Source organism: Chiloscyllium punctatum, chromosome 38 (assembly GCF_047496795.1).
Source record: "Chiloscyllium punctatum isolate Juve2018m chromosome 38, sChiPun1.3, whole genome shotgun sequence".
NCBI classification, from domain to species: domain Eukaryota; kingdom Metazoa; phylum Chordata; class Chondrichthyes; order Orectolobiformes; family Hemiscylliidae; genus Chiloscyllium; species Chiloscyllium punctatum.
In genome coordinates, this window is record NC_092776.1 from 9150041 (window position 1) to 9173077 (window position 23037).

Below are 23037 nucleotides of genomic sequence, written 5' to 3' on the forward strand. Positions count from 1 at the left end.
CACTCATGGAACCTGGGCATCTCTGGCTGGGTCACTATTTATTGCTCATTCATTGATGCCCAGAGGGCAGTTGAGAGTCAACCACTTTGTTATGGGTCTGGAGTCACATATAGGCCAGACCAGGTAAGGATGACCCATTTTGGTCCCTCAAGGATATTCGTTAACCAGACAGGTTTTTCTGACAGTTGACAATGGTTTCATGGTCACCATTAGACCCCTAATTCCAAATTCTTTTTATTGAATTCAAAATCCACCATCTGCTACAGCAGAATTTGAACTCAGGTCCACAGAACATTAACTGAGTTTCTGGATTAATAATCTAGTGATAATACCATTAGGCCACTGCTGTTCCATTAAAAAATGCCTCCTCATCCAAAATCAATTATTTCTGTATGTGGTACCTTACAAATTGCCACTTACCCTGCATTGCAGTTGTGATTAAGATTTTAAAAAGATACTTCACTAGCCTGTGAAGGGTTTTGTGATATCTTGAGATGGTGTAAGGAGCTGTATAAATACATATCATCTTCTCTGTATACCAGATACTGAACTAGGGCTTGACTGCAAAGCTTTCTAGCTCAGAAATGAGGTGATCATTTAGACATTCAGTGGCAATCCTTTCAATGTTCTCTGGAATAGAAAGCCATGAGGTTGTTTTAAAAAAAAAATCCGAATCAGTGGCAGACTTGCTATACCAGATATTCCACCAGTAACATGCCCCGTCAAAGACACACAATGCCCTTTCAAAACAAAAGTAGCCATGCAGATTATTCACTAAGGTGATAATTTTTGGACTGACTGTTTTTCCTTTTTTTTATTTTCATTTTATAGTCTGTGTGCAGGCAGTACACCACCCTCAAAGAATGAAATTGTAAACCTTTACTGTCTCTGCATTGATTATAACATTCTTGTACTGGCCTGCCTAGTGACGCTGTAATTATAACGCATTCATGCTGTTAACTGCAATTTAAGGAGCCAACTTGTTCTCCTAGCGAGCTGCATTAATCCCTGCAATCTTCTTTCTCAAAGCTTTTGAAGAGTTTTTAAAATTATATTTCTGTAATCACACTTGGTTTTTTTTTCATTAAAACTAAAACATCTAACTGTATGTATACAGAGATAATGACGTGTTGCCTTGCAGGAATCAGCTGCGGCTCATTGTTCAATGGTGATCACATCGATTGCGGTGAGACAGAGTAGCTATCTTTTACAAAATCAAAAATCGAGATCCTGTTAGAATTTCACTGTGCTCTCAATTTTCTCCTGATCACACCTAAAGGTATTGACTTCTGCTGGCCTTGACAGTCTCTTTTGCTATCTCATCCAATTTGCAATCTGTGAGCCTGACCAGGCAGCAGCTGGCAACTATTTGACTGGAGGAGTCATCACAGTGAAGTCAAATTCTATTCTCATCTGAATCCCAGCAGTTGTTTGAGGTGTGAAATAATAATGTTGTGATCTGTGAAGTGTCTGTCTATCTCTTTCGTGAGCTTGTATTAGTTTATGGGAACATTGCAATCATTAAATCCGAGCTCTATTAAATTGTAGGGCTGTTTTGCAATTGTTTTCCTCCTTGCTACCAATGTGCACCCACACCATTCCCTCCTCCCAAACAGGAATGACAACAAAAAGCTTTTGTGTTGATTGGGGCTCTAGCAACAAGGCTAAGAAAGCTACAATTTCACCATCCTCAGAGGAGAAGGAAGATTCCAGCCCAAAGTTACAGACAGGTTCAGCAAGCTGCAAGTATGGTGGACATCATTTAGCATAAGCTGAAAGCTACAAATGAAAACAGGAAAATTAGATGTATTTTTGTGTTCTTATCTGGTCTGACATTCCAAGCCTCATGCTAAAGAATTGCTGCAATGCCGGAGTTGTCACCTTTCTAATGGGTCACTAGACGAAGGTGACAATAAGATCAGGTTTGAAGGATAATAAGAGAGCTGTCCTCTGTGTCTTGGCAGATATTTATGCCTCAGTCAACAACTCTGGAACAGATAAACTGGTAGCTAATCAACTTGCTGTCTATGGGAGTTTACTCTGCACATATTAGAATCATAGAGTCATAGAGATGTATAACATGGAAACAGACCCGCCAGTCCAACTTGTCAACGCCGACCAGATATCCTAAGTTAATCTAGTCCCATTTACCAGCAGTTGGCCCATATCCCTCTAAACCCTTCCCATTCTATACCCATCCAGATGCTTTTTAAATGTTGTAATTGTAACAGCCTCCACTACTTCCGCTTGCAGCTCATTCCACACATGAACCACCTTCTGTGTGAAAACATTGTTCCTCAGGTCCCTTTTAAATCTTTCCCCTCTCACTTTAACATATGCCCTCTAGTTTTGGACTCCTCTACCCTGGGGAAAAGACCTTGATTATTCACCCTATCCATGCCCCTCATGATTTTATAAACATCTATAAGGTCACCCCTCAGCCTCCAACGCTCCAGGGAAAATAGTTACAGCCTCTCCCTATAGCTCAAACCCTCCAACCCTGGCAACATCCTTGTAATTTCTGAGCCCTTTTACATTTCACAACATCCTTCCCATAGGAAGGAGACAAGCTGGCACATCTCCCTATAATGCAACAGTACCTTCCATAACATCTCATTGGTTGTAAAGCGATTTGGGACATGTCGTGGTATTGGAAGTGCATAATATCGATTCAAATTCCAAAGAGAGCTTTAGGACCTTGTTGGGTTGTTTAGTTAATTGGCTAGAACCTGGTGCAGAAGGAAACCAAAGTGCGGGTTCAATTCTTGTTAGGTACTGTATAGCCATTCATGGAGGTCTGCTTCTTCACACTATCCTATGTTTGATGTGGAGCAGTGTCCCTCACCTATACAATAACTTGTCTCTAACAGAGAGCACACCATGGCTTTGAGATCTTTGCAGGAAAATGCAAATGTTGAGCACATTTAAGAGTAAAGTCACCACAGTCCTATTGGACAACAGGGCTGCTCTCTCATTAGAAAGAGCTGACTGGTGGTGGTTTAACCTGAGGGTTACCATGTCTCAGGCGAGGGAAGAGGTTGAGAAGGAGAGTCCCTTCATGGTAACCTCAGCTGGTGCAGGAATTGAACTCACACTGCTGGTGGTATTCCTTATCACAAACCAGCACCCACCTAACTGACCCCCCCTACTGATGCCTGTGGAGGGTTCCATAGTCAAATTGTTTTAGGTTTGTACATGAAGAGTGGATTTTAGTGGAGGTGTAAGCAGAAGAGATGCCAACGCCGCAAGAACAATCTCTTCAACTGGGGAGAGGGTTAAAATAAGACTGATTTCACAATGATGCTTTTACACACCCATTTTTTTGGTGAAATAATTCCATAATGAAACATTTAGCAGTGCAGCACTCTCCATTTTTATGTTCATTATCTACAAACTTGGCATGTTTTTCAGCAACTCACAAATAAACATTTAATACTGTGCTCGCCTTTGTTGGAGAATTATCTAGAAGCTCGATATAAAACTAATCTTTTGTTTGGAATTAAACCGTGACCGAAAGAGATACATCAAGCCAACTGTTACATTGTTGACTTCCAGCAAGATGCAATATTTAAAAGAATCTAGGATTAAGAGCTCTACAGTGCAGTGAGTAATCACATATAGATTACACCAGCATTTACACAAATATCGCAACTTGTGAAGAAACAAGATTGCTTGCACAGGCCTTGATTCCAAACAAGAAGACATTTATAAAGGTACATTTTTTTGAACACATCAAAACCTTATCAGACATATCTTGTTGAAACTTGAGGGAAAAGAAACAGAGAGATTGCAGAAGAATTGCATCAGGTGATGAGGTTAAAAGAATCTGCGAGAGTCAAGGTTCAGTTATGTCACAGACCCCCAGTGCTAGTACATTCCATCACTGTACTCTCCCCACATCAACAATCTCCTTCAAATTAAGTTCGTTTTGACTCAATCTGGTAAAAGATCAAGGATTGAATTTTCATTCATATAGCACCAAGTATCGTCTTTGGACCTCCCAGAACATTTTATAAGCAATGAATGTTTGAAGTGTTGTCGCTGTTATAATGTAAAAAAAATGCAGCAGTTAATTTGCACACAAATTTCCCAAAAAGAGCAATGAAATAAATAATGGGAATAGGTAAACAGATAATAAATAGTGAAATAAATAGCCAAAATTAGTGATGTTGATTAAAGATAGATATTTGTCCAGGCTCCAGGGAGAGCTTCCTGATCTTCTTCAAAATAGTGCCATGGGATCTTCAGAGAGCAGATGGGATTGAGACAAGGACTGGTATTTCCAAAAGACGGTGCATCTGATAGTACAGCACTCACTCAGTTCTTCACTGGAATGTCAGCCTTGATTTTGCACTCTAGATTCTGGAGTATGATTTGAACCCATGACCTACTAGGTTCCAAGGCAAGAGTGCTACCTGATGAACACATGACTGGTAGAGTGAGGCTCTCTTTCGCATTAGCAACACTGGTCACAAGGGACAAAGAACAACCAACAGCAACACTGAAAGTATTTAAGAAATGTTGCTTGTCCTTGTGAGCATCAAAGCATTACCCCTGAGACAGCTCCCAATGGAAATTGTTTTGCTTTATTTACACTATCAAAATCTCTCATATCTTTATTATACCTCCCCTTCAATTTCAAAACTTTTGACAAAAAAAATCCATTCTCCACACAGAAGTGAGTTTTCTCATCCGTGGGACCATTCTAGTAAATCGTTTCTACTTCTCCAAGGCCTTGACATCCTTCCTAAAGGGTGGTGCCCAGAATGGAACTCAATACTCCAGCTGAGAGCGAATCGTAGTTCCTCATTCAAGAAATAATTTCTGATCTGCACCTTCCAAAGTGCATTAAATGGAAGGTAGGAGAGGATTTATTTTGCAACAGATTGACTTTATTAAATATTAACCCAAGTTGAGACTTGTCTACCACAGGAGGTCAAAGGGTTTGTTTATTCAGAAAACTGTGGAGTCCAGATTCTATGTCACCATGGGGAATTCGCTCTGAATTGATCTCTAGCCTTCAATCCCCAGTGTTAGTATTATGAGTCCTATTCTTCTCCTCTGGCTCTTCCTCATCTCTCCAGCCACCACCGGCAATGTAATCCACTGCCAAACTCAGAAACCAGCATGCTACACTCTCCATTTCCTGGCAGAGTGGAACAGCTTTTCTTTTCCAAAGCAATATCCAATGTACAGACCTCCAGCCCAGTGGTCAATGCTTTTCGGTGAGTCCTGGTTTTTTTGTTGTATTCTTGATCTAAACATCCCTCAGTTTATTTGGACAATGAAACTCTTACTGCAGAAACCAAGTGAGTTGTGTCAATCCAATCAGTTGATGATGAATGAAAAGGACTTGAAGAGAGAACCATATTTTCTCTGAATCCACTGGACGTTTTTCGAGTGCAAGGTGAGTGTCTGCCTTTACAATGGCAAGGTTTGGGTGAATCACCTCACTGCACTCCATAGTATGGCTGTCTGCTGTATTCATTCAGGCCAAAAGGGAGGTGCCCAAAGCCCTTGCATACACCAGACACGGGTATGGCTGCCTGTCCCTAATACCTGTTGAAGCCTCTTTGAAAATGTGAGATTCCCTGAAAGCAAACAGTGGCATCTGGAAAACCTGGCTCCCCATTCCAAAGGGACCGACATGTTGGAACATGAGTTCTAATTGTATTAATTCAATTTGAGTTTAACTCGGGGCGGCACAGTGCCTCAGTGGTTAGTCCTGCTGCCTCACAGCGCCAGGGACGTCGGTTCGATCCCACCCTCAGGCGACTGTTTGTGTGGAGTTTGCACGTTCTTCCCGTGTCTGCGTGGGATTCCTCTGGGTGCTCCGGTTTCCTCCCACAGTCCAAAGATGTGCAAGCAAGTTAGGTGGATTGGCCATGCTAAGTTGCCTCTAGTGTCCAGGATGTACAGGCTGGGTGGGTTAGCCATGGGAAATACAGGATAACAGTGGTGGGCTAAGTCTGCTCGAGTCTTCGGAGGATCGGCGTGGACTTGATGGACTGAATGGCCTGCTTCCACGCTGTAGGGATGCTATGAAGTAAAACCCTGTTGTCAGTAAAATGACCATGAAGCTATTGGATCAGTCTCAATGATTCACAAATGTGTTGCTGGGAACCAAAATGTTGTCCTCAACAATACGCACTCCAGTCTAATACTGATACTGCTCTCTGAAGTGTACTAGCAAACCACTCAGTTAAATAAGACCAATAACAGTGGCTGATGAACAAGGCTCTATACCTCCATGTGCAATGAAGGGTGGGCATTAAAAAGCTGGCCCTTTCAGGAATACACACTTTCTAAAAAGGATTGTTAAAAAAAAAAGAACATTGTAATTAAAAGCACTGAGTGCAACGATATAAGTACTGCATCATGGCAAACCAGAAACATAGTTGTGCAGTGTAATACCACCTTGAATTTAATAACTACAAGTATACATTCTTCTTTGATAACACCATAATGTTTCAAAGTCTTTACTGTTTGTGTCTGTGGTACTCTCAAGCCTCAGTGGTTCTGAGAATTAAATGACTCAACTCAAACTGTTTACACTTTGGGAAACTCTGCCGTGACAATTTATTTAGAAAAAGAGAATAGGAAATTGTACTGCAAAAAAAATGTTAGTCATCCTTTATTCTGAATTGTTGCTAAGTCACCCAATTAAATAAAGGAATGCATTGTATTAGTGGGATTTGAAAAGAATGGCATCATAAGAAGGGATGGAAACAGATACCGTTCTCAGGATTAAATAACATGAAGAAATGCCACCTAATTGTTTTGATTTTATAGGTATGGTGACAGTTTGAGGTGCTGATGCTGAGCTCCACTGTGGTTGATGTCAAGGGGTAAATACTGAAGAAACATAATGAGAGGCCGTTTGAATGCATGATGCCAAATCTACAAACTCTCCCATGATGCTTCATTCTTGACATTTTGTTCTTACAGGTTGTGTCCATAACTATGACTTCACTCTGTGGGCCGAAGGGGCCATGGCATCCTCTGGCATTAAAATGTTTGCAGAGGATGGAAAGCACAGTCTCCTGCTGGAAGAAGTGAATGCTACACAGGGGTCTGTGCAGAGCTGCTTTCACAGTAATCCTATCACAGCAGGAGAAGGGAATTCCACCACCGCGTTCACTATCACTCCCTCACACCCTCTTGTAAGTTACAAAGCTGTTTTTTTTTCACTTGTCACACATTTTCATACCTCTTTAGGGAGATGGTGTACAGTTTAGCCCCTCTTCACTTTTCAACAATTCTCCTACAGTTTTTAAAGAAGTGAGTCTTGCTGGTGTATGGCCAATCGATGCAATATCATTAGCCAGTCCTCTTCCATGGGGCTTGATTGTAAGGCACTCAAGAACTCCACAGCCAATAGTTTCAACGAACAAAACAAAGAAACTACTTCATGAAGAGTTCATCTTCTGATCAAATTGGAGTCTCAAGCACAGCTTCAGGGTTTCTGCAAGGTATTCCGATCCTCAAGGAGCCCCACAACTCTGGGAACTGCAACGTCAATGTTGGTGCTGAAATGAGTGAAAATTCTAACACCCTGCAAGTGTACTTTGTGTTTGATTGATTGACATGGAAGCATGTCTGGGAGGATACACTGCACTTACCTAAACCCAGAAAACACGGGCACAGATTAGATTAGATTGTCTACAGTGTGGAAACAGGCCCTTCAGCCCATTCTGAGAAATCCACCCAAACTCATTCCCCCACCCTATATTTACCCCTGACTAACACACCTAACACTGTGGGCAATTTAGCATGGCCAATTCGCCAGACCTGTAGGTTAGGACAGATCAAAGTTTAGAGTCATTCACAACCTTTGCTGTCCTGTCTCACCCCACACCATCACTTCCATGAGCAGCAATGGCCCTGTCCAACAATACCTCCTTTTAAATATATTCATGCTTGTTTTCAAAGTCTCCATGGTCTTGCATTTCACTGTCTCTGTAATGTTGTCCAACTCTCTGAGATCTCTATGCAAGTCCTCCTCTGGCCTCTTATGCCTTCGCTATTTTCAACATTACAGCAATGACAGCTGTGTGATTGAATAACTTCCTGTTGCCTTTTTGCCCTCAATAACCCGATCTCTCCCCAGGTGAGGAACTTGGATTTTACAAGCAGCTGCCATTCCCAAGAAACTTCCCTCTGGAACTAACCTTGGGATATCCTTACTTAGGCTAGTTCCCCACAAGAATTCCCCAAACCAAGGCCAGCATTGAGCAACTGTGATTAAATTAGACTTGTGTCTCAGCTTTTAAGTATGACAATTATCCTCCAAACAGCCAATCTGTGATAATGCCACAGGAGATCAGTTAGATTATTAAAGTGTGATTAGCAAATTGTCAAAGATGGCAGAGTATATTGAGAAATTGTTTGAAAAGCAATAAGGATCATTGGCTTTATAAATGGAGGCATAAGAATACTGAAGCAAGAAAATTGGATGAACATTTATAAAGTTTATTATTTGTTTGTTGAATTTATTTGTTCATCCTCAAATAGAATTTTGTGTCCAATATATGGACACCACATTTCAGGAAGAAGTGAATGTCTTGGAGAGAGCCCAAAAAAGATTTACAAGAATGTTTTCAGGGGTGAGGACTTCAGCTGAGTGATGGATTGGAGAAACTGGTATCATTCTTCCTAAGGAAGACCAGAGTGAGTGGAGATTTGATCAAATTGTCTGAAATCATAAGATGTTCAGGCAGAGTAAATAGAGAGAAATTGTTTCGATTGGTAGAAAGGTTGAGAACCAGACAGTCACCCATTGGATGTGAATTCTACAAAAAGAGGAGGGGAAAGCGATATGGTTTGCCTCAGGGAGAAGTTAGGTTAGGTTTTGGAGAGCACAGCTTGAGATCATGATGGAGATGGGTTCAAGGGAACTTTTAAAAGAGAATTAGATAACCAACTGAAACAAGTAATTGTTCAAAGTTACAGGGAAAGCACTTGGAGTAGATCAAACTTGCAAGTATTCTTGCAGAGAGCCAGTGGGATACAATGGACTGAATGGCTTCCTTTCTGTGCTCAGATCTTTCCATAATTCTATATTTGTTCTCATTCTTTATTGCGACATTAGCATCATGGGCAAGGTCAATATTTTTTGCCCATTCCTACATGTCCTATATGGTGGTGACCCAACTTCTTGAACTGCTGCAGTCCAAGTGGTGTAGGTACACCCACAGCTTTGATGGCCCATTTTGACCCAGGGACAGTGAAAGAACAGTGAAAGTGTGGAAAACAGTTGGTGTGGGGCTTAGAGGGAACTTGCAGTTAGTGCTACCCCCATGCTCCTTCTGTGTGTGTTCTCTTTGGTGGCAAAGGCTGCAGTTACCTTGGAGGGCTGGTTTGCCATGTTGAATAGCACTAGCCGCATGGATTCAGTTTCTGCACTGGCTGAGATTACCATGCAGGACTCTCCTTCTTAACCTCCCATCCTCACCTGAGGTGTGGTGACTCTTAGGCTAAAGTACCACCAGTCATCTCTCTCTAATTGGAGAGTAGAACTCTAAGACTTCACTTCAGAGGTTGCAGGTTTGGAAAGTGGTGTTGAAGGAACCTTGGTAAGTTACTGTAGTGCATCTTGTTACACACACTGCTGCCATTATTTGTTTGCGGTGGAGGGAGTAAATACTTCGGTCGGTGGTTGGGGTTTGAGCTAGTATTTAGTCTGGACATTGTTGAGCATCATTATAGTTGGGCTATTCTCATCCAGGAAAGATAAGAATATTTGAGTACACCCCTGTGTTCTACCTCACAGCTGGCGGGTAGCTTTTGAAGTATAAAAGATGAGTTATTCACTCCGATTTTGCAATATTTATGTGGTTGGCCTCTTGAATTTCTGCTCAATGGTAGGATGTTGATAGTGAGAGAAATTCAGTGATGGTAAGATTATTAGACATAGGAGCAGGCCTAGGATTGTCAATCCATTGATTCTGCTCTGCCAAATGTTATTGAATGTCAAGGAAAGATTCTCTTTTGTTAGTGATGCTCATAGCCAGGCATGTGTGTGGTATGAATGACCTATGCCACTTATTAGCCCCAGGCACAATGTTGTCCAAGCTTTGCTTTGTATAGATGCAGATTGCTTCAGTATCTGAGAAGCTGCTCATCATATTGAATGTTAAACTTTACACATAGCACAAATGTGGACTTGTTGTTATACTTTACTTGAAAGATAAACACAGAATTGAATGCTCTTAGACTAACATCTTGAGTGGGGGTGGAGCTGTAAGTTTAGTCTCTCTGATGTGGCAGTCGGCCATGTTGAATGTGGTCTTACACTTTCTACAAACAAGGAGATAAAACGGGAGAAAGAACCAATAATAATTTTTTTACCTTCACTGGCATGTTTGAAATGTCAGAAAAATGTGCCAATTTAGCAAATGTCGAAAGACAATGAACTCCATAGATGCACTGTGTCTGCATTTTCTCACGCGTCTGCTGTGGAATTAGGAAGGGTATTTATGAGATGAATGACCTGGTTCAAAGGTTATGGTTTTATCATAAGATTGAGGTAAGGTCACATAACTCAGGAGTACTTATCACAAACATCATCTGATAAGAAGCTTCAAATCAACTGTGGTCTTGTTCTTGTCCTTGATATTTTTCTGTTATTCAAGGTAAGAAATATGTCAGTATTCGAAGTGAACACTTCCCACATTTTGCATCTAGGATCACTAGTAAGCATATTTTTGTCACAGACTTGACATAGTTTTGACCAGCACTTGACATGCCCACAAAGGTAAATTTTGTCAGGTCTGATGTCACTGATAAGGACCCACGTGTGTCAGTCTTGTAACGTTCTAGCTGGCTGGAAAGTTACAGAAAATGTGTAAGGCTCAAATGGCAGCCTCACTATCTTTAGCTGCTAATGCATTCATTTTTTAATTTCTCAGCGGCTGTGGGGTTCTGCCTGTGGAGAATAAAACAGAAAAACTCAATGCAGTTCCCTGTAAATTTTATCGTCCTAGGTTATCTCCATACTTAGCTATCTATATTGGGCAAACAGTGCTAACGATTTACTTGTACCATCAGCAATAGGCACTACTTAAAAGAAACATTGCCGTTTTGTGCAGTTCAATGCCTACAAGCTTACTTTTTCAGACCAATTCAAAATTTCTTTTTGCCTAACTAACATCTCACTTTACAATGTAAACAGAAGGATGTTTGAAGCAGTGGGAAACAGAAAAACAGGAAGATACAGATAGACCACAGATGTTGCTGAAAAGGCTTGCCTGATAGTATTCTAAATGCATCAGCCAACAGAAGTTGCCCAGAATCTCCCTTAACAATTCAGATGGTGAATAAAGGGGAACAACAATAAGTGTTCAAACCAACCTCTACTTCAACAACTTGTATTTATATGGCACTCTTAACATGCTAATACACTTTCCAGACTGCTATCAAACAATATTTAATTCTGAACCACATAAGTAGATATTAGACAGCTGTTAAAGAAATAAGCTGTAAGAAGAGAGGGTGGGAGAGGTTGAATGGTTTAGCCAGGCAATGCAGAGCTTATGCTACGGATTGCAATTCCTGCCTAGGTTTTTAAGCTCTGCAACTGCCTCCCTAAATCTGCTCACAGTGATGCTGGTTGAGGAATAAATCTTGGCTGGAACCCAAGGGCAGTCAGTTCTTCTTTGAAAGAATGCCTTTGGCATCGCTTACATCAAGCTGAAAGGGTAGGCAGGGCTCCCGTTTAAATTCTCATCCAAAAGATGGCACTCCCTCAGAAATGTAATGGAAGGGTCCACCTGTATTCTGTGCTTGAGTCTTTGGAACAAGACTGAATCCATAGCCTTCTGATTCAGAGGTGAGTCACACTCACTGATCTGTGCAGGTTTTTAACCTTGAAAACATGGTTATGGTTGTGGAAAGAAAACTGCATTTAAATAGCCTCTTTCACAAACCCAGGATATCCCAAACAGCTTTATAGCGAGGAAAGTAGGGTGGCACAGTGGTTCAGGGTGGCATGGTGACTCAGTGGTTAGCACTGCTGCCTCACAGCATCAGGGTCCTAGGTTCGATTCCAGCCTTGGGTGACTGTCCGTGTGGAGTTTGCACATTCTCCCTGTGTCTGTGTGGGTTTCCTCCGGGTGCTCCGGTTTCCTCCCACAGTCCAAAAATGTGCAGGTCAGGTGAATTGGCCTTGCTAAATTGCCCGTAGTGTTAGATGCATTATTCAGAGGGAAAATGGGTCGAGGTGGGTTAATCTTTGGAGGGTCAGTGGGGACTGGTTGGGCTGAAGGGCCTATTTCCACACTGTAAGGAATCTAATGTAAGTACTTTGAAAGAATCGTCACTGCTGTGATAGAGAAAATGCTGTTCAGTTTACATGATGTTCTTTAGTTTATCACTCCTGTGGGAACTTCAAATAGAGTCATAGAGTTATACAGCGTGGAAACTGACCCACTGGTCCAACTCGTCCATGCTGACCAGATATCCGAAACAGATCTAGTCCCGTTTGTCAGCATTTGGCCCATTGAGAAAGAGAGAGAGTGAGAGAGGGACTGAAAACGAGAATGAGAGAAAGAGGCAGAGAGAGAGAGTGAGAGAGAGAGAAAGCTGCACCAAGATTTAACATTTTTACTAATTTCTTCTAATCTTCAACATCAATCAAATATCAGAATATATATAGGGAGCAGAATTATTGAGATCAGATATGAAACTAGCCAACTGCCAAAAGCCAGTCCCTTTAAACTGTCCCATTCATTCTGTTATCCAGGCCAGGTTTTTCTATTGATAGTTCCCACTTGTTCAGAAATTTCTTGAATTCTGTTTTATTTTAATGAAAAAAGGAAAGTTACCTGGTTAATCTCCCCATCTCCTTTGAAATTCAGACATAAATACTGATGTCAAGCCCAGTCAATCAGAACCGTGCATTCCAAGTATCAGACATGAATCTTATTTTTACTTTTAAGATTACATATTTTGACAGTAGTCATGCATGCCCAACAGTGACATTCCACTAAGAGGATAAAGGCATGATGGAACCTCTACTGATACAGTGGTTGTCAAGAGCAAATGAAAACATGTTACCTTAAAACCACACATCGCTTGCACTTATTATAATATACAAAATTTCACAAAATTATTCTTCCATGGAATGCAAACACAGCAATCATTGACAACAATATTATCCCCAAATCAACATTAAGATCAATGGCCAATGAAGTTGTTTTTAATGGTGTTGGTTAGCTGAGGGAAAATTGGCCAAGATACCACAGAAACCACTACTTCAGTGCCTTAAAATCTTCATAAATGTGAGGTTATTCACTTTGGTAGCAAAAACGGGAAGGCAGATTATTACCTGAATGGCGATAGATTGGGAAAGGGGGAGGTGCAACGAAATCTAGGTGTCCTTGCTCAAGTTGCTGAGGGTAAGAATGCAGGTGAAAAAGGCAAATGGTATGCCTGCTTCATAGTGAGAGGATTTGAGTACATGAGCAGGGATATCTTGCTGCAACTTACAGGTCCTTTGTAAAACCACATCTGGAGTATTGTGTGCAGTTTTGGTTTCCTTATCTGAGGAATGTGCTGGCCATGGAGGGAGTGTAACAAAGGTTTACCAGTCTGATTCCTTGGATGGAAGGCCTGACAAATGAAGAAAGACTGCATAGGTTAAGACTATTTTTATTGGAATTTAGAAGAATGAAAGAGAATCTCAAAGAATTCTGTAACATTTTAAAGAGGGTTAAGTGCAGGAAGGATATTCCCGATGACTGGGTAGTTCAGAAGCAGGGATCACAGTCTCAGGATACACGGTAAACTATTTAGGACTGAGAGAAGGAGAAACTTCTTCATCCAGAGAGTGGCAAGCCCGTGGAATTCTCTGCCACAGAAGGTGGTTGAAGTCAAAACATTGAATGTTTTCTGGAAGAAGTTAGATAATAGTTCTTAGGGTTAAGGGATCTCAGAGTATGGGGAGAAAGTAGGAACGGGGGACAAATTTGATGATCAGCCATGATCATATTGAATGGTGGAGTGGGCTTGAAAGGTTTGAATGGCTTAATCCTGCTGCTATTTTCTATGTTTCTATGTTTTCTATCTGGTCAATCCCCTAAATAATCAGATAATCCAGACTCGTAAAAAATTGCTCTTGTGACTTTGCAACAGTCCTTCAAGACTGCTCTGCCATGTCAGTTTAGAAACTACAGTCAAAACCTTACACAGCAATTTAGAATCATATCAACTGGCTCAGGTTGTTACCATAATTTACAATTATTTAAATTTTACAACTAAAGTATATGCTTAAAAACTTTAATTATAAAATCTGCTTTATTAGCAAGCTATTATTTGTACATTGTGAATCTTTGGACTTTTGTATAAGTGGAATTGAAGACCCCATATTGAATGATGGAACAGACTCAGCAGACTATCTTGTCTACTCTTGTTTACAAAATCACAGACCCTTCAGCCCATTAAGTCTGCACCAACATATCTACACTCATCCCACCTTCCAGCACTTGGATCCAGCCTTGAATGTTATGACGTTTCAAATGCTGATCCAGGGACTATAAAATTTTGTGAGGTTTCCCATTTCTGCTACCCTCTCAGACAGCACTTTCCAGGTTCCCACCATCCCCTGAGAGAAAAAGTTCTTTTAAAATCCACTCTAAATCTTCAGCCCTTGACATTAAAATTATGCCCCATCATACTTGATCCTTCAACTATCTGTACCCACTTTAGAAGTGCTCCCTTTACTTTGTATTTCCTCATTCTTCCTCCCAAAATGTAAAACTTCACACTTCTCATTGTCAAATTTCATCTACAATGAGTTTGTGACACACACAAACACACACACACACATACACACACTCCCCCAACTATTACGGAAGGAGAGCTGAACCACTTTTACAGTCAGACAGGACAGGTGCTGGGATGAGCAGGGGCAAGATCAAATCGGCAATAGGTTGGAGGATGTTTGTGGCCGCTTGAGGTAACAACTCTTGCTATTTCTGATTCCACACAAGCTCTGAAGGTTTAATCTTTTTAATAAGGAAAGCCAATGAGGGTAATGCAGTTGCTATTGTTTATGTGGCATTTCAAAAGGCATTTGATGAAATGCCACATAATAGGCTTGCCAGCAAAAGTGAAGCTGGTGGAATAAAAGAGACAGTCGTAGCAGGGATATAAAGTTGGCAGAATGACAAGAAACAGAGAGTGGTGATGAACTGTTGTTTATTGGTCTGGAGTGGGGTTATAAAGCAGAGTTCCCCAGAGATCAATATTAGGATCACTGCTTTTTATGGTCTATATTAATAAGATAGACTTGAGTGTATGGGATAGAATTGTGAATGTATTGATAGCATAAGGCTTCTTAGTATTGTGAACTGTCAGTCATACAGTGAATGACTTCAACAGAACACAGAGGGACTGGTGGAATGCACAAACTCATTGCAGATGAAATTTAACAATGAGAAGTGTGAAGTTTTACATTTTGGGAGGAAGAATGAGGAAATACAAAGTAAAGGGAGCACTTCTAAAGTGGGTGCAGAAACAGAGAGACTGGGAGTACATGTCGTAGTCGTACAACCTACACATTACAACAGTGACTACACTCCAGAAATACAGTGAGATATCCAGTGGTCATGAGAAGTATAATATAAATGCAAATTTTCTTTTTCTCAATCTGTCTTCTCAAAACATTGAAGGTGACAGGGCAGATTGAGAAAGTGCTTAAAAGGATATAAAAATTCCTGGGCTTTAGAAATAAAGACATGGAGTAAAAGCAAAGAAGCCATGATGCACTTTCATAAACTCAGAGTCAGCCTCAGTTCGAGTACCGTGGACAATTCTGGGCATTGCATTTTAGGGAGGCTTTCGAAAGGGTACAAAAGTTAGGAGATTGGTTCCAAATAGACACAACTTCAGTTACAAAGGTATGTGAGAGAAACAAGGATTGTTCTCCTTCAGAAGGTTAAGAACAGCTTTAATAGAGCTGGTAAAATGAAGAGGGTCTTGACAGGGTAGAGAAACAAAAAGCTTTTCTCCTTGGTAGTGGTGTCAAGAACCACAGAACATTGATATAAAACAAATGACAAAAGAATCAATGGCAACATGAGGAAAACCTCTTCACACAGCAAGTTGTTAAGATCAGGAATGCACTGCCTGAGAGTATGGTGGAGATAGTTACAAGTTGGGCTTATGAAAAGCTGTTGAATAAGCACCCGCAGAGAGCAGGTTCCAGAGCAGCACAGAAACAACAGGAGCTCAAAGGGAGTAACTGAGTTGGTCTTGCAAAGAACTGGTTCAAACTTAACAGGCTACACTAAAACAAATCAATAATTCTATATGATAACCCCAAAAGGAGACCCAGTCAAGATATTTAAAAATTATGATGGGCTTTGTAGGGAAAAACATTTTCATCTTGATTGCATGGTCAGTAAGCTGAGGTCATAAGTTTTAAATTATTGTTAAATTAGGGGAAATGAAGAAATAGTTTCTACTACTAACACCCCCACTGAGGGTAGTTAATACATGATAACGTAATAGGATCAGATTCCATACTACTTTGCAAACAGTACTGGGATATATTCAAAGTGGGCTAGTTTGCAGGATTATGGGGAGGGACGTGTGTGACAAACTGGACAGTTTTTTTCACAGAGTCGACAAGGTCATGATGGGCCAAACAGCTTTCTACAATTCTTCTCTAAATTCTAGTCATAAATCCTAGTTCCTAGCTTTAGATTATGCAGTGTCAATAGCACTTCGCAAAGCTGGCCAATTAATAGCTTCCCATCATCTCAAATGGCAGTTCTGGTAAATATGTCTATATAACAATTTAGAAAGAGAAATTTAAAAAAAATACTTATGAAAGAAGTCAGGGAAAGGCCAGGGAAGTTTGACATTGGCATAGGACAATGAACTTAACAGCTTTCTGCGATGTATTATGTTTTATAGGGATAACTTTAAACTAACCCGCAAGCAGGAAACCTCAAAGTTGAACTAGATTGTCAGTTTACAACTCTGTCCATTCCGTTAAAGCAAATGATAAAACCCATTACAGAGTAAAATAGGTAAACTACTGCAATCTGGCAGATCCTTTGCAATAAGGTGGAGGAAAACAGGGAGGGTGGAGAACTGAGGGTAGAGGTCAGATAACTGTAACACTTACAAAATTGATATTAGTGACTCAGAAACTCCTATTGGGCTTTGCCAATTTTGTTTTTCTTTTGGTGGATATCATCCACTTTGCACTGCCCTCAGGGCAAATTTAATCCCAAGGAATTTTTCATATTGTTGGGTTTGAGATTTTCCAGTTCTTTACCCTTGTGAGTCAAACATTTTCTTTCTAGATTTATACAAATTCTGAGGATCTAACTGGGTTTTTACTTTGTTGTCCAGGTGTCATTTCTGGTGCGTATAATTCCCAGTCCAGATTGGTTCCTTGGAGCTAACAGCATCAACTTATGTGAGAATAATGACTGGAAGGAATCCTACAACTTGGATCTATTTCCTTGGGATGCTGGGACAGACAGCGGATTTACATTTTCATCTCCAAACTTTGCAACCATCCCTCAGGAGACAATATCACAAATAACCGCAAAGCATCCATCCCATCCTGCCAATTCTTTCTATTATCCACGTCTGGAAACATTGCCCAGAATGGGCTACTCAGAGTTCACTCTGCTCCCTGCAGTATTACCCAATCAGGCACCAGACAAAGGACCTGAGCCAACAGAATCAACCCCAGGAACAACCCAAAATGGGTCAGAACTTTCACAAATCAACAGCACGTACGCAGAGAATGGGACGAAGATTGAAGTTGAACTCTTCAAGACTGATGATGTCTTCAATGACGTATTTGAAAAGCCATTGGGAAAGGAACCTGGAAGTAAGTGGAAAGAGTAAACTGACAGTGAGTGGGGGTGTGCAGAGAGAATCACCAAATCTGTGCTCCTCTCACAGCTGGTTCTAATTTAAAGATTATTTCTTCCTCAACTCTTAATCCAAAATAGTTTTTCCACATCTCCCCCATTGAATTCATTGAATATTTCAAACAGATCACCCTGTCGATGTGGAAGTACAAGACAACCTGGTACAACCAGTCCTTATAATTTACCATCCAGGCCACTGAAGTACTTCAATTTTCTCTATTTGTGGTTATTGGCTAGGAAATTCCTTGGATCTTTCCCTACCATTAGTCCTAGTTTCTCATGCTCATGGAAACATCTTCCCAATGTCCACTCTGTCCAGCCTGTTCAGTATTCTTTACGATCCCCCCTCATCCTTCTAAACGCCATCAAGTATACTCAGAGTCCTCAAACTTTCTTCATATGTTAAGCCTTTCATTCCTGGGATCATTTTTGTGAACTGCTCCAAGGCTGGTACATCTCTTCTGAGTTATGAGGCCGAAAACATCTCCTTTTCCACTTGGAGACCCTGCAGCCTCCAGGACTGAACATTGAGTTCAATACCTTTACAGCCTGATTCCATTCTTCCATGTCTTATATACACCCCACACCCAGACCTGTTATAGCATGGTTTGCTGTTAGCACTGTCACTCATTCTCCAATACACCTCGGTCCATGGTCACATTATATGGGTTGCATTCAATAAAGCTCACCCATTTTCTCCTACTTTTCACTCTTATCATCACTTTGGATATTCTAAAGAAGGGTCACTTGATCTGAAACGTTAACTCTGCTTTCTCTCCACTGATGCTGCCTGACCTGCTGAGTCTTTCCAGCAATTTCTGCTTCTGTTTCTGATTATCACTTTCCTGGCTTTTCTTTTGTCCTGGCCTTTCCTATCTCTCTCTCTGGCCTCCATCTTTACCTACCTGATCACCTCTCCCCTTCACACATTATCCCTCCCAACCCCACTCCTACTTCATCTCCAGCATAAATACCACAATTTCCTCGCTGCTAACAGGTCAGATGAAGAGTCACTGAACTTGAGATGTTAACTCTGCTTTCTTCCCAGATGCTGCCAGACCTACTGAGTTTCTCCAGCAATTTCTGTTTTCGTTTCAGATCTCCAGTATCCACAGTTTCTTGTTTTATTTTATTTCCTTTGTGTTCCTCCTTTTACTGCTATGCTCAGACATACCCAAGAACTTCCCTGCAATGTTCAGGCACCATCCTAACCCCTGGGGTGCCTCCTAGCTAAATACCCATTGTTTCAAAAACTGACATTCATCAATTTTTCTGTGGATAACCAAGGTTATGTACATCCTGTTTTTGCTATGACAGCAAACATAGCATTGGAGAAATCACCAAAGTGAGGGGCCAAGGTACATTGTGTAGGATACCATTCGGGGCATAAACAATAAAATGAGGAGGTAAAAGGTAAATTGGCTAGTTGTACTTGATGAAACTAAGATTGAATTTTTACAGCTGGGAAGACTGTGAAATGATGGAAAGCTACTGGGGATCTATAAAAATAAACTTCACTGGATTTCGTTTTTTTCCCAGTGCTGTACATTCCAATGCATATAGCACTGATGCTGGACTGAATTCTAAATCTGCAACTTTGAACACAGAAGATCTGCTGGTGCCAAAGCAAAATTCCTCCGCAAGTCCCACTGTTAATTTCTAGAGGTAATACAAAACAGAGATTTAGTGGCTCCTGCAGACGAGAGCAGCACTTTCTCTCTCTCTTTCTTCAGCTGAGATTGTCAGTTTCATAGTCAAAGAGATTTGCAGCACAGCAACAGACCATTCGGGCCAACTCATCCATGCCAACCAGATAACCTAAATTAATCTAGTCCCATTTGCCAGCACCCGGCCCATATCCCTCTCAACCCTTCCTATTCATATACCCATCCAGATGCCTTTTAAATGTTGTAATTGTACCAACTGCCACCACTTCCTCTGGCAGCTCATTCCCTACATGTACCACTTCTGTGTGAAAAAGTTGCCCCTTAGGTCCCTTTTATATCTTTCCCCTCTCATCCTAAACCTATGCCCTCTAGTTCTGGACTCCCCGACCCCAGGGAAAAGACCTTGTCTATTTACCCTATCTACGCCCCTCATGATTTCATAAACCTCAATAAGGTCACTCCTCAGCCTCTGATGCTCCAAGGAAAACAGCCCCAGCCTTTTCAGCCTCTCCCTATAGCTCAACCCTTCCAACCTTGGCAACATCCTTGTAAATCTTTTCTGAACCTTTTCATCCTTTTTATAGGAGGGAGACCAGCATTGCACACATTATTCCAACAGTGGCCTAACAAATGTCTTGTACAGCTGTAACATGACCTCCGAAATCCTATACTCAATGCTCTGATCAATAAAGGAAAGCAGAGCAAATGCCTTCTTCACTATCCTATCTACCTGCGACTCTAGTTCCAAGGAACTATGAACCTGCAATCCAAGATCTCTTCTTTCAGCAACTACTCCTAGGACCTTATCATTAAGTGTATAAGCCCTGCCCTGGTTGACAATTACATAAACCAAGGGGCTGACCTCAGAAATCCAGGCTTGTACCTTCCACGGGAGACAGTCATGACTAGTTCCGGTAGCAGACTCCCATAAGGTAAATTTCTGTGGCAGGAGGGCCAGGAATTCAAATTTGACTCTTCCATTTTTATCAGGATGAGCAGGGGCCATTAGGAAGAGTTACATGACTAGAAATTTGACAAGTGACTCTGGGCTCAAATTTGGTTCCCTTCACCTGGTGTTTATTTGGCAGCAAAGTCCTTAATTTGGGGTCAGTTGCCTTACTGTTCTGTTAACACTTGTGTGGTCCCTGTTCCCATTATTGAAAGAAAGATTTAAATTTGCTTGTGAGAACTGCCCATCTGATTCTGGCCCTAATTTCTTTTTAAGATGTCACAAATAGGTCCCCAAATGCCATTTCAGTCAATCTACAACACCCACATTTGCAACTTGTTCAACGGGCACTGAGGAGAAGAGGGCCTGCTGCTGTGAATTATTTGTTTGAATCATAATAGAATCCTCACAGTGAGAAAAGAGGCCATTCAGCCCATCATGTCTGCAGTGACCCGCTGAAGAGCATCCCTACCAGTCCCAATCCTATCTCCAAAGGAACCACTTATCCTAAACATCCATGGACACTACAGACAAACCTGCACATCTTTGGATTGTGGGAGGAAACCAGAGTACCTGGCAGCTTGGACGCAAGATGGCGTCATAAATGGTCAACTCCTTGCGAGCTCTTGCATGCAGATCTAAGTTTCCTATTTCCTACAATCGTTCTACACTCTTTAAACTTAGTAGCATACTTTTAAAAAATACTAATGACTACATTTTATCTAAACTCACAGGTTTGAAGCTCCTCTGATGCTCATAGCCAGCTTACTTAGCATTTGCCTGTACCTGTGTTTTTGTTTTTGCTGCTGTTTACCTATTATTCACTATCTATGCTATTTAACTCTGTGATCTGCCTGTATTGCTCACAAGACAAAGCTTTTCACTATGCCTCAGTACACATGACAATAAATTCAATTTAAGAATTCCAGACAGATATGCTGAGCATGCAAATTCCAAACAGACAGTCAAACTGGTTGGAGTCAAACCCAGGTTCCTAGCACTATGAGGCAGCAGTGCTAACAACTGAGACAACATGTTGGGCCCTGGAGAGGCCTCTGGTGATTACAACAATATTATTGGGTTTGTCTGCTTTTTGTGCATGGGATATACCTGGACAATTTTCCACATTGTCAGATAGACGCCAGTGTTGTAACTGTACTGGAACAGCTTGGCTAGGGCAAGTTCTGGACCACAAACCTTCCGTACTATTAACTGAACGTTGTCAGGGCCCAAACTCTTTGCAGTATCCAGTGTCTCCAACTATCTCTTGATATCATGTGGAATTAGCTGATGACTGGTATCTGTAATGCCAGGCACCATTGGAAGAAGTCGAGATGGATCATCTACTTGGCACTTCTGGCTGAAGATTGCCGTGAATGCATCAGTCTTATTTTTTGCACTGATGTGTTGGCCTCTTCCATCATTGATGATGGGAATATTTGTGGAGCCTCCTCCTCCACTGAGTCATTCAATTGCCCACCATCATTCACGACTGGATGTAGCAGGACTGCAGAGCTTAGATCTGATCCGTGATTGTGGGATTGCTTAGTTCCCTGTCTATCACTTGAATCATAGAATTAAAGAGTCCCTACAGAGCAGAAAGAGGCCATGTGGCTGCTTATGCTGTTTGACATGCAAGTAGTCCTGTTTGGTAACTTCACTAGGTCGACACCTCATTTTCAGGTTTGTCTGGTGCTGCTCCTGGCTGGGGAAGGTGATGGCCTAGTGGTATTATCACTGGACTGTTAATCCAGAGACCCAGGTAATGTTCTGGGGACCCATGTTCAGATCCTGCTGAGGCAAATTAATTCAATAAAAATCTGAAATAAGAGTGAAATGATAACCATGAATCCATTGTTGATTGTTGGAAAAACCCATTTGGTTCACTCATGGCCTTTAGGAAGGAAACTGCCATCCTTACCTGGTCTGACCCACATGTGACTCCAGACCCAATGTGGTTGACCTTTAACTAATCTTTGGGATGGGCAATAAATGCTGGCCCAGCCACTGATGCCCTCATCCTGTGAATGAATAAAAAGAAATAATATCCACCTGCACTCTTCATTGAACCAGAGATGATCCCTTGGCTTGATGGTAATGGTTGAGTGGGGGATATGCCAAGCCATGAGATTGCAGATTGTTCTGGAGTCCAATTCTGCTGCAGTTGATGGCTTGTAGTGCCTAGATGCCCGGTCTTGATTCTGGTTGAAGTCTGTCCCATTTAACATGGTGATTGTGCCACATGACATCATGTAGGATATTCTCGATGTGAAGGCTGGACTTCAGCTCCATTACTTGCATGACTGCACAGTAGTGACTCTTACCTATACTGTCAAGGATAGATGCATCTGCAACTGGCAGATTGATGGGGATGAAGTCAAGTATGCCTCTCCCTCTTGTTGATTATCTCAACCTGCCACAGACCCAGGATTGCAGTTATATCCTTTAGGACATGACCAGCTCAGTCAGTAGTGTTGCTGTTGAACCACGTTTGGTGGTGGACATTGAAATCCCCCACCTAGAA

At 41.4% G+C, this 23037-nt stretch overlaps 1 protein-coding gene across 2 annotated transcripts in view; it reads left to right on the forward strand.

Annotated features, from left to right (window-relative positions):
• Positions 1–4976: 4976 nt before the first annotated feature.
• LOC140463701 (spondin-2-like) overlaps positions 4977–23037 on the forward strand; it is a 33090-nt gene continuing 15029 nt past the window's right edge. For both annotated transcript variants that reach the window (XM_072558048.1, XM_072558049.1), the window contains exons 1-3: positions 4977–5225; positions 6949–7163; positions 17365–17854. In XM_072558048.1, coding sequence (XP_072414149.1) covers positions 5042–5225; positions 6949–7163; positions 17365–17854 — 889 coding nt within the window. In that variant the 5' untranslated portion in view covers positions 4977–5041. The remainder of the gene's footprint in view (positions 5226–6948; positions 7164–17364; positions 17855–23037) is intronic.